The 12,416-nt window shown below is 44.1% G+C and overlaps 1 protein-coding gene across 5 annotated transcripts in view; it reads right to left on the bottom strand.

Moving 5' to 3' along the window:
• The window catches only part of ULK1 (unc-51 like autophagy activating kinase 1), an 80,142-nt gene that overhangs the window by 44,175 nt on the left and 23,551 nt on the right, over window positions 1-12,416 (bottom strand). For all 5 annotated transcript variants that reach the window (XM_075770070.1, XM_075770073.1, XM_075770074.1 and 2 more), the window contains exons 7-9: window positions 12,064-12,237; window positions 10,216-10,289; window positions 7,316-7,417 (exon numbers count right to left, since the gene is read on the bottom strand). In XM_075770070.1, coding sequence (XP_075626185.1) covers window positions 7,316-7,417; window positions 10,216-10,289; window positions 12,064-12,237 — 350 coding nt within the window. The remainder of the gene's footprint in view (window positions 1-7,315; window positions 7,418-10,215; window positions 10,290-12,063; window positions 12,238-12,416) is intronic.

Raw genomic sequence — 12,416 nt, 5'->3', positions numbered from 1 at the left:
TGGGATTAAAAAGAAATAAAAAAAAGGGCTAGGCACAACAAGAGGTTTATGGCTGAGGTTAAAAATAAAATCTCCAGTACAGAAACGCAGACACATAAAAATCTCCTAACGTCATTTCTCTATTTGTTTTTATGCAATGAATAATACAGGCCAGTAAATTAACCCTGGTGTCTCAAGCTTTTCTGCTTAGGCAAACTCTCTTTATTAAAGGCATAGCAAGCTGGCTGGCATGACACAGACACAAAGGCACATATAAACAGGGAAGGAAGATCAGAGAGATTCATCTGCAATCAATTATTGGTGCAGCAGAGTGTGTAGGAAAGTGTGAACGAGGAGGCAACAGGCAGCTTCTCCTGATGTTCAGGGCAGGCTCAAAAACCCCTCGAGCTTTCCACCTACTTCCATTTCTAAATTAGAAGCATTTAAGGTCAATTAAGATGCTTAAAACGGCAAATCAGACAAGCCAATCTGCAGATGGCCATCAAAATACCACTAACACAGCATGGCTGGAAAAGCAGCCACATAAGATGCTGTTTCAACACCACCTACTCCCTCTGGCTGAAGATGAAAATTAAGGATAACTGCGAGAACTCGGTACAAAACCTCAAAAGAAACCAAAGAGAAAGTCTCAAAAGCTGCTAATATCAATAGACAATGTAGTACTGATCAGGACAGTATTTCTTGCATGGTCTTAGCAACCCAAGTTTCACAGCTCTCCTATCAATTTCTACCAATACGAGCTAGTGGATTCCTAAAAGAAGGAAATGAGAAAGATTTCCTGGTTCTCCTTTCTGCAATAACATATCCTTTGCTGTTCACCGAAACAGCAGGGACCCAAACAGGAGGTGCAGAAATACTTTCTTCACAAACCATTAAAATGAATGTTATTCAGCAAAGCACCTTGTTACATACATGCCAAATTGCATCAAAATTTCCAATCACTGCCACTCAATTAGATTTGGTTCAGTAAAACTCCATTTTACACCCTTCCCCTTGCAGATCTTGCCCTGTAATTAGGTACTTAATATTTGGCAAACTTTAACAAGGCAAGTGTACACACTGCACCAAATGGCTCTGCCACAATGCTCTGTGTGATGAAAAAATATGCCTGACAGACATAGCGTACAAGGAGGAACAGAACTCCACCGCAGGGAAGCGAAGTGCTTGCTCACATCAGAGAGATACAAGCCTTGGCTGTTTGCTCTGTTCATTTCCTGTCGCAACAACTCAATTGTTTCACAAATACAATGAAGCTCTGATCTATTTCAAAAACTGTTTTGTCAGAAATTTTCCTGGCAATACAGACAGAGTGTATTAAAAGCAGCACACATGCAAAGCCCAGTTTGTTAGAGAGGGTTTCTAAGCACTAGCTTGGATAGAAACAAAATCCTCAGTGAAGTTCCCCTCCTCTTTGTGCAAATTAAAGAGAGATCCCTGTAGGGCTGTTGTTTCTCCGTATTCTGCTGTCTCAGTACAATTCCCACTTGTTCTGCAAGGACCATATCCAGGGTGTCAGCCCCCTAACCACCCAGACCACGCTTCCTCACTAGGGCTGTCCCCAAGAGCCCCCAGTTCAAGGCTGGTCTCTGATATTGGCTCCTGCCTGCTGGGAAATAGAGTTATTGTAGTGAGTGCCTCGCACAGGCAACTGTGGATCACCATTAATTTGGTAAAACCAACTGCATCTTCACCTAACTTCATTGTTAATCAACCAAGTCACACAGTTCTGCTCCTAGCAGCAAGCTCCCAGTAACATGCCCACCGCTCTCCTGCTGTTTGCATCCATTTCATAAAGCCCTGGTACCTTCAGCAACTTTGCTCACCTCTTCTTTCAATAAATAGTCCTCTGAGAAACAGGGGCGAGGGGAAGCAGAAATGTTTGTTTGTAAGGCACTAAAAATGCCATTTGAATTCCTTCTTCTAGGAAGCTAAGGACTTATTTTGAAATCCACCTTCTAGGCAGGTACACCCTACCCAAGAAAAACATCAGAAACCCCCACATTTTAGGCACCTAACAACTAGACCATTCAAAGCACACAGAGCCAGCTGTAGGAGAGCATCCACCTGTCAGAAACAGGGATGCAGAACGGACAGCTCAGTTTTCCCCAAGAACAGGAGACACACCAGCAGACCAATTCATGCCCTTGTTCCCCCTCTCACGTTACTATAGAGCAGCTGCATTAGTGTAACTGGCTCTGGTTTTGTCTGTCCTTTCTATATATAAAGACAATTGGACAAATTCAATCCTGCCACTCTGTTACTTTGTCCTGAGTAGCAGTGGAAATATGTTGAGCCAACAAAGGCATTCAGCATAACCTTGCCAAATCCCGCTCGGTACTGGCTGCCTGCGAGTGAATTGCACGCGAAAAGCACGCAGGGCTGTGTTTCCAAAAGCACTCAGCACTGGATTTGTTGTGCTTGGGGAAAGGCTGGATGCAAAAGCCCAGCACGCAGTCAGAAGAGGGCCAGAGACATTCACACCCTCAGTGAACAGCGCTGTCTAGTCAACACTTCACAGCAGGTGCATGGTATCTGCTCTTTTGTTTGAATCTTTTCCTTTGGGATTCCTGGGGATTTGGAGGTGCAGAAAAGGGCTTTAGGTATGTTAGAAAATTGTTTCTAGCTCAGCAGTTCTAGGGAAAAGCTTGAAAATCTGCTGCAAATATCTGCTGCTTGTGCAGTCTTAACAGTTGATATTTAAGACTCACACAACTAAGTGGTCGGCATTCAGGGGACCCTGATAGCTCAAGGACCAGAAAACAAACAACAATCCTGGCCTCAAACCTTTTTCTTTATCTGTCCATGGATGTTTTTCTCTCTACTCCCAACAGAGCAGGATGAGACCCACAAACACTGGGCCAAAAGCCAATGGCTCACGGACTACAGCAACAAAAACCTACCGCTGCCAGGAAAACCTGTCCCCATTGACACTGGTCAGTCCAGAGGAACAGCTTTGGGAACAGAAGAGCAGCCCACCTGACAAATAAACCAGGAGTTCAAATTCTGGGTATAAAATACTCCCTTCCCTAGTCTTCCTCAAGGCCCATTTCACAACACAGCAGTTGTAAGTGATACACAATCCCAGTAGTTATGCAGGCAGAATTAACCTCGAAATAAAAGCAGGAACACCAGCTTTAGAAATTAATTTTTCACCTAGCTGGGATGAGAACGTACACAGGTGGGTTAACTCTTTCAGAGCTGCCAGACTGGGCAGCAACACTTGCATTACCTCTCTTGCCACCTCCCGGCTCACTCTCCCGCAGACACAGCGCACCATGTTTGTTAAGCCGCAAGGAGAAGATTCATGCAAAGGCTCAGACAGCCGACAACCAAGTTTTGTGGTCCTTAGCAAGATCGGATGTCCCAAAGGAGCCGTGCCACTGCCAGAGACAGCTCTGACAAACTGCATGTGCTACTTACCAAGAGCTGCCCAGTTTTTAAAGGGGTCACACAACAGAAACTGCCAGGAACATCGGTGAGATTCCTCCCTCCTCCCCACCCCCACAAAAAAAACAAACACACCAACAGAGACTGAGGTCATTTAACTCTAATCTTACTTAAAACATCTGACAAGGACGAGATTGTTTTTGGAAGATATTTTAGACCTTTTATAAATCTTTTTCTTCTCTGCCTCCAGTGGTGCTTCTGGTTGTCACTTATCTACACAGCCTACGTCACCTCATGGTGGGCACCGGGCCCCAATCTTTTCAGCTCAGGTAAGGACAAGAGAAAACCACGACACGCTCGAAGCACTTCTCAGTACCGGTCCGCAAGGCCAGAAGACACACTGTTCAAGTCCTGTCCTCAGCAACAGAAATGAAGAGATGCAAGTGCAGACCACTTATTAGGCAAGGCAAATTAACAATTCCACATTAATACAGTGCTCAGCAAATCTGTTTATAGGGATTATGAATCCCATTAATCTCATCCCTATGGCAGTATCACTGTTTTGTTTATGGGCATGTTTAATACAAAAAGCTCCTTAAGACAGCTTCACCAGCCGTCCCACCAACTGTTCACATCTGAACATCAGCAGCTTCTTTCTTGTCTGCATTCAGGGAGGCAGGAAAGGGACAGGAATGGCTCTGGGAAGTTGCCTTGAGTGACCCAGCTATAGTTAATTTTAACTTTGAGACAGCCAGAAATTGCATTCATGCACATCTCTGTCTTGATTTACAAGCACGTTCTGGACTGACAGCTGCCTCAGCCTTTCCACACATTTGATCTTTTCTCCATCTAACCCAGCCCCCCGAAGCCCTATTTTATTTTTAGACAGCTCATTCCTCCTCACTGCAGACAACGGTGGTGTCCTTTCGGTTTGCATCCCCGTGAAGGTGCCTAATTGGTTTACGCAGTGAACAGCCAGAGTGCCCAAATGCAGCATGTTTCACACCACCATGCTCCAGATTCCCATGGGAATCTCAGCTAGACAGAGGTGAGGGGCTGCCCTTGCCAGTCGAGGAGGGAAGGCACGGTAAGGATTTAGCCTGAAGAGGTTAACGTCAGAAATCCAGTTCCTGGCTGCCCTGTACAACTGGGTCTGCTGGTGGCATTATGTGGAATAAGGCTGTTATCTCCTCAGCCACTTGTAAATGTCCCTCCCAAAAGCACTCATTCCTATTCGTGGTTTCCCCATCACCTCCGCCCACTATCCCCCTCTCCTCCCAAAAGCCCTGTAAACAATAGCTTCGACCACTCAGTGACCATCAGCAAATTCTTACAGGACAGTCATGCCAACACAGAAATAAAGCCGGTTAACCTTTAACCAGCTTCCCAACATCTGCCCTAGACAGGCTTCTTTCACCTGAAACTCGCAGCTAGGAGAAGGCAGTTTGTGACACACATGGTCAAAACAAATACATAGTGTAAAGAACCATCTGGGCTGAGCTCTTCTTTCTCCCTGATCAAACAAATCCACAGCTGTTACTGCAGTAACAAATGGGGTCTGGCATTTTGCTTCAAAATACAAACCCCGAAAGAGGAAAGGGCACGGGGAAAAATTAAAATAGAGAAACCAATGCCTCCCACCCCCAGCCCAACAGATGTTGGATGTATATGGGAAAGAGAGAAGTTATCCAGCCAGGCAAGCACCAAGCAAGGATCAGGACCTGCTGGGCAGGGACCGAAATGACCCTTCATTGCCCACCGCCAGGCAGGGTATTGCCATGCCTCGACCAGAGCCACACAGGACAGCTCTCGCCGCTGTGTGAGCCTGAGGACACACACAGAGGCAGAGAGCTGATGGTTTGCTGACCACTTGCCCTTTCAAAGCCTTGGCTGGACAGCTGAATAAAAGCTGACTGGTATTCCATTTTATTTCCTGTGAAAAATCTTCTCTATTAGAACAAACGTTTTCAGAAGAACATTTCTGTGGCATGCTTCCATGACCAGTGATAAAAGCCACCCAATTCTTTTCAGAAATCAGATGCCCCAAGGTTGTGTGTCAGTTGCTCAGCTAAGAACACCTATGATAAAGTCACCATGCTAAATAACTGAATCATTCGAATGAGTACCGTACCAAGGTGCCTTTAGAGACTAAAAGGCACTAAGTTACAAGACAGAACGAGTGCAAGGCTCTCCTACGCATGCAGAGTGAAAGCTCGCTTTCTCCATCCCCACATTTTTTTTCTTAATGAATAAATATTTATTTTCTTTTATCCTAACGGTCATTTTCTTCTCTCAAAGATACCAACACTGACAACAAGTGGGTGCAGCCAGTAAACAGGAGCCATTCTGGAGTTTCAGTGTACTTTGTAGTGGTGTTTACGAGAAAGAAAAAAAACATGCACAGGAAATGAAGTCTTGCTCTAAATACAGAGCAAGCTGGTGGACAAAATATAGAGCACTGGAATGGAAGATTCTTACATCAACAGGGAAAAAATTACCCTGAAGGAGAAAAGTGTTCTTGGCTCTAGACAAAACCAAAACATACCATTAGTTTACTTCTATTTGCCCACTCTTTCCTGCAACAGATTCAGAATTCACTTTATCCTTCCTGATGATGCAACTGCACAAACATTCAAGGTCTTGTATGAAATTCTAAAGAGCTGTGGAACTAAAGCTCAGAAAGTCCTGCAGTTCATAAAATGTGCCTTGTTACATTAGCATAGATTTTCCCCCCCACTCCCCCTCAAAGTGACTTTTTTTTTCTGTTTGGGTTGTTTGGTTTTGTTAGGGCCTCAGGATAAAGAGATGTCAGGGCATGAGAAGAGGGCTGCCATTCACATTTGCCCTAACTGACCTAAGAAATTGAAGAGCTGGCATCAGCTGACACACCAGTATGTAAATTTGAGATTTGGTCTTTTCCTGTGGATTAGAGACAAGCTCTACAAAGCTCACACATTAGAGAAGCAAAGTATCAGCAACTCAAGCATCTCTCTGCTATGCTGTAAGACAGCAAGGAAAAAAACCTGACAAGTACAGTACTTTAAAATAGCGGTTGCAAGGGAGTCTGAAGATCTCATTCAGCATGGAAGAAGAGTAATATGCAGTGTGGCACGAGATTTGGAACAAGAAAAATGCACTGAGTCTAGCTGAACTCCAGCTATATATAAGCTCAAAAATATGTAAAGTAATCCTGAAGCAACTTGCATAAGGCCGTGATGAATTCTCCGTCATTAGAAAATTTAAAATCAGGTAATACCTTTCACAAAAGATATGCTCTAGCTCATCTAGAAGTTATGGCATAAATTACAGGGTGGAGTTTTACTGGACTGTGTTATATTTGGAAGGGTTTGGACTTGATGAACATAAATATTTCAGACTGGAAGGGATTGCTCTGAGATGACAGATAAGATCATTTTTTTGATACGATCCTATTTAAATGCTCTAAAACCAGTCAATTTAGCTGCAATACACCAGTTACCACCAAATCACCCAAACATTAACTTGCAATTATGATTTTTCCTTATTGTCCTTCCATACCCAAGAATATTATAATTATAAATTACACCCTGAGTACAGTTGTAAATAGAAACTGATTTTTTTAAGTGTGGGCCTGGAAGAAAACCCCACTGTTTTAACTGATTCATGATAATTTTCCGAAGAGATGATATTTCCTAAGGATTTATAACCAGGAAATACATTTCACTGAGATAAAGCCCAGAGAAGGGGAGTCATATTCTGGAAATATGTCCAGCATTACAACATATAAAGCACCCCATTGTCAAGATGTCGGACAGCCAGACTTCCATGAAGCTGGATCTATGGGAGTTTAATATTACAGATGACAGAAGCCTTAGAGTAAACAGATTAAAAGGAAAAAAAAAAGAAAAAAGCAAGAGAGTGTCAGAAACATTGCATCTAAGCAACTCACCTGAAAAGGAGCCTTTCCTGTCAAACACTGATAAATGATGGTTCCTATACTCCAGAGGTCAGCTTTGGCATCGTAGTGTTGAGACATAATGACTTCTGGTGCCTTTTTGGAGAGAAAACAGAAATGGGGTTTATATATGTAGCTTTTTTTTTTTAGCAGCTGCAACAAAGAAACAGAAGTCACTATTATGCTTTAAAAATCCCTGAGCGAGATTCCCCAATAACCGTGAAAGGTTTGCTCCCCCGAAGACTGTAACACTACCTTGAAAGGGCCAACTCCCTGTCTAAGCAGGAGGAGCAAAGAGTTTCGCTCAGTCAGACAAAAAAATACCTGATGCCGTTTCACTACTTTGGGCAAACTCAATACTTTCCCTTCTCAGCATACCATTTTCTGCTGAATCCACCTGTGCTCAGAAGACTCCTCACTGAAATGGCACAGAGAGATGTTCTAAACCAAAGCAAGTAACAGGTAAATGACCAAGAAAAGCAAAGGCTCACGCTGCACACACAGTAAGCTTCAGCCTCCATCCTGATCTGCATCACTTATGCACTTTCTTCATTTAGCCATGATGGCAGCATGTTAATTATGCTCCAGAGCCTGCTGCCAAGGTCGCAGTTTGGGTTCAAAGGCAGATCTGTGCGTTTCAGTCCAACAGCTTGAGCCCTGCTGTGCCTCAGACTCTGGTTTCTAATCTCGCACCATGCCCTCGGTTGTTCCCTCCCAGGCTCATTCCAGAACCTGGAGACGGTGCAGGTGCCCAGAGCCCTGTGGCTCAGGAGGCAACATGCCTGAGGAGCAGCAGCAGCAGAGGAGGGACAGAAGGGCAGGTTTGCTAATCCCACATGTTTATAACAACAGATTTCATCGCAGTGCTGCCAGCATGGAACAGGATCAATTTTCTAACTCTGTTAGAAGTAAAGGCCACATGTAATGAAAAAAAAAATACGGTAGCAAACAAGTTGTGGACAGGTCTGTCCCTAAGGGAAGCAGGCATGGCACCAAACGAAGCCAAGGAAGCAGGGCAAGAACTACACAAGGAGGTTTCAAGTCTCACGTGACATGGATCGTATCAGGGTTCAGACAGAAAGCTCATTCTGGTGTAAAACACCTTTCTTTTTTTAAAAGAGAAAAATGAAAAAAGCAGCAATGGGCTATGAGCTAAAGCAGGGAATCAGGGCCTGCCTTGCCAGCAGATGCTCCCAGGGCTACCAAACAAGATCTGCAATAGCAGTAGGGACAGACCTCAAACACACCCTAAATCCCAAATGAACCATCCCTCCTCATCTTCCTTCAAATCCTTCAGTAAACAGAGAACAATATGAAACATTCTAAGATTCCCTGTAATGTCCAGAGTTAAAATAAAAAAATAAAATAGAAAAAGGTCATCACTAGCTTCCTCTAGCCCTTTCAAAAAAATAAGCTGGGTGTTTTCATTTACTTTCACAACTCTGAAAGAAAAAGCATCACTAAAAATACACAATTCAGGAAACTCTCACAAGAGAAAAAAAAAGTTACATCATCTTCACATATAGCATAGTTCAAATAAACATCAGGCTTCAAAAAAAGGGAGGGAGAGGAAGTCTATTTTGCTTGAGTTAGTACAGTGGAACAGACTACCAAACACCCCTGTGCCATGCAGCACAGTCCAGCCTAACTCTGCCCAAAGAGTACAGACCAAAAAAAAAAAAACCAAACCTCACAACTTAGAGTGGATTAGGTCATGTTCAAAATTAGGTGCCAACTGCCCCCAGGGCACTTGCAAAAAATTCAACCTAAATTGATCCACATCATCTTTTTACTTTGAGCTCAGACACCCACATCCCCAGGAACTATTACATGGCTGGCTCTGACATTTTTATTTCTGGCCTGGTTTCATCATTCTTAATTTCACTGACTTGATGCGACACTGAGATCTTGACTGCTACCATGAGTACAAACAAGAGATCACCTCCTCGCATCCTAGCCCCAGAGTGGGAAGTACAAAGGGAGTGAAAGGCATCGGGTTTTGTTTGTTTGTGTGGGTTTTTTTGGGTTTTGGTTTGGTTTGGCTTTTTGTTGTTTGTTTTCAAACACATCTGTTTCACAAGCTAAGAAGTCATCCTGGAATCAGCTGGTTTGGTGAAAGAACAAATTGCGGGAATGCACAAAACAAATTGCGGGAATGCACAAAACAAATTGCAAACAGAAGCAGGTGAGTTCCATTTACACCCATCTGCTGAGTTGTTCAGCAAAGCACACTTAGGAGTAAGTTAGCCAGAAAGGCAAAATCTCTGCCTGCAGAGGTCCATAGATCCAAAGGGATTTTGCAAGACCAAAGAGCTAACAACAATTGGAGATTTTACAAAACTGCTGTTAAACAGGGACTTTGTTCCCGCTGCTGTGGCCTTAGCAAAAACGACTGCAAAGCCCGAGGTGATGGCAGGTTGTAGAACCACTCTGTCTCAAAAGCACCTGCTGAAGCGGTGATTTACTTGAGGTTCCCCTCCAAGGAAACAACGCCTCAAATATAGCCCAATGTGTGAAATATCATCCCAGCCCTTACTCTCTTTTGCTGTTTCTTTGCTTGCGGCAGAGGAAATAGATTTCATTTCCCAATACCTTCAGTGGAGAGGCCCTGGTCCCCTCTGGAAGATGCAGTTTCTGGGAGCAGACAGCAATCAATACTTCGTTTTGTTCAGTTTTATTTATCAACAGCTCACCCTAAAGTTAGATGACAACACAGGCACCTGTTGTCCAATATTACCAGCAGCTAGAACTTTATGAAGTCTCCCTGTGTAATAGCTGGTTTCTGACAGTAAAATTCCACCTTTGGGGGAAAGACTAGCAAAAACTAAAGCCTTGCTTCTGTGGGGCAAAGCAAGAACAATACAGAAAAACCTGTGGGCAAAACCCACACTTACCATGTACATCGGTGAACCACACAATGTCGCTGCCATCATATTATTCTGCAGATATCGGGCAAACCCAAAGTCAGCTACGAAGAGAAACAAAGAGGTAGGCCAGGGTCAGACACCAGTTCCAGAGAGCCTGCACCTTCCCAGTTGATTCCCCCTACTTTCACTTCTCATGAATTTTCACAGCAAGTGAAGTACCCCATCTTAACAAGACTTTGATAGCTCTCTCTTCAAGCAGTAACATCCTCATGCTAGTTATTAATGCACACTACAGACAATAGAAAAAGATAGACCAAGTCATTAAAAAAAAAGTATTCAGAAGAACTAACTCCCATCCATTTTTCAGAGATCAACAGTCACTTCTCCCTGTACCCATCTGCCTGCACTCTGATTTGTCAGCTGCTGGAAGATGGTAAAGCTCTCCTGACTTCAGTGAGAGTGTGCCAGTTCATACTAGGCAGTTCATCTGCTGCTATCTCAACTTTTAAATTTGAGGAACTGAAAGTTCCCCTCAATTGAAAAGGCTGCAAAGTACCAGACACCCAGGAGAAACCACTACTCGCCACCACCCTCATTTCTAGACCAGCCCTACTGAAAACAGCTTTGCTCTGTTCCTTTAAAAGAGTTTCAACAGCGCTAACCCCAGCATGAAGACAGACAGCTGAGCCATAGTTCACCTGGTGGCTAGAAAAGCCAGGGACAAGGAATACCAAGATGAATTACCTCTGCAGGTTACTCAGCATCTGATCATACGATACTTAGAGGGTCTCTCTCAAGGTTACCAGATATTTCAAGCTAGGAGAGCAACACAGCTGTTTACACTGCCATCTGTCACTAATGAATTGGTACAGCTAGCCATTCCTCCGGCCAGGTACTTCTCAGGGAAGGGGGAAGGAGGCATTATAGGTACATCACAGCCGAGAGCAGCCGTGCCCACAGCCCTCCTGCCTGCAGCTCCCAGTCACTTCCACCTTCCAGAGAACTCTGCACTTCACAAAAAGTGAAACTTCAGCCAAACGGGCAGCGATGTCTCAAATTTTTCCACTGGACCTCATTTCTCAGCTGAACGAAAGCATTAACACTTTCTCCTCAGCGCAGGGTTCAGGCAACAAACGGTTTTGTTTAATTGGTGTCAGATTCAGCTCATGAACTGTAACATAATCAGAAGTCCACATGTTGAGGGTGATATCATCCAGCACTCATTTCCGAGGGACCACAGGGGATACGCGTGCTCTGTAGCTGGATTTCTGGAGCATTCATCCCAACTACTGGTCCATCTGTGCCACTTGCCTAATGTGCAAAAAGTGATTTTCTTCAAGAAGCAGCTGAGTAGCCTGCCTCTAGTTCAGAGGGTGGAAACACCCACTTTCAGGTGTGCCCAACTCCTGCTGTGCTCTCTGAGGCCAGCCAAGACTGCAGCTAGTTTCAGCCCTTAACTTAAGACATCAGCATTTACCTCAATTCTATTAAAAGCCAAAGACAAAAGTCACAACAGCTGCTCATTTCTTGGTAAGCCTGGCAATTACAAGCCAATTAGGGCAGGCTGGTATTTGTTTTTTAACCAAGGGAGGCACCATTCAGCTTGGAAGCTGAGCAAGGCTTGCCCAGTTTCTTTTGGGTTAGTCTGTATCCCGGCAGAGCAGAAACCTCTTGCTCCTACTCCTTGGAGCCAACTGATGGTTACGTCTAACAGGAGAACTAAGCGAGGAAGATGAAACATTAGGGCATTTTAAAAACTGCAGCAATTCTTTCCTTCTCCTAGTCAGTTCCCCACAGAAAGATTGAGGTTTGCCACTTCTCCATCACCAAACTCTCCTGAGAGTGCTTAGGGTAACATTTGTAATGGGGTCTTACCGATCTTTATGCGAATGTTGTTGGGATTTGATTTCCTGCCTCCAGCATAGGAAAGGAGGATGTTCTGCGGTTTCAGGTCCCGGTGGATAATGCCTTTGCTGTGCAGCATTTTCATGGCACCTGCTATCTGCTGGAGAAAGAGCCTGATGGTGTCTTCACTAAGTGTCCGCATAGCTAGGGAGGAGGAAAAAAAAATAACCACACATGAAAAAACTGCAATGCCAGTTCTCCAAAGAGCCCAGAGGGCAGATTCTCCACAGCAATTAACCATAATTTGGCTTTTTTACTTCCACATATGGCATTTTTTCTCCACACGCTATTTCCGAATGATTCCTACAGGCAACAAGGGAGAG

This window comes from Balearica regulorum, chromosome 17 (assembly GCF_011004875.1).
Source record: "Balearica regulorum gibbericeps isolate bBalReg1 chromosome 17, bBalReg1.pri, whole genome shotgun sequence".
NCBI lineage: Eukaryota > Metazoa > Chordata > Aves > Gruiformes > Gruidae > Balearica > Balearica regulorum.
This window is presented reverse-complemented; position numbering and strand designations above follow the sequence as displayed.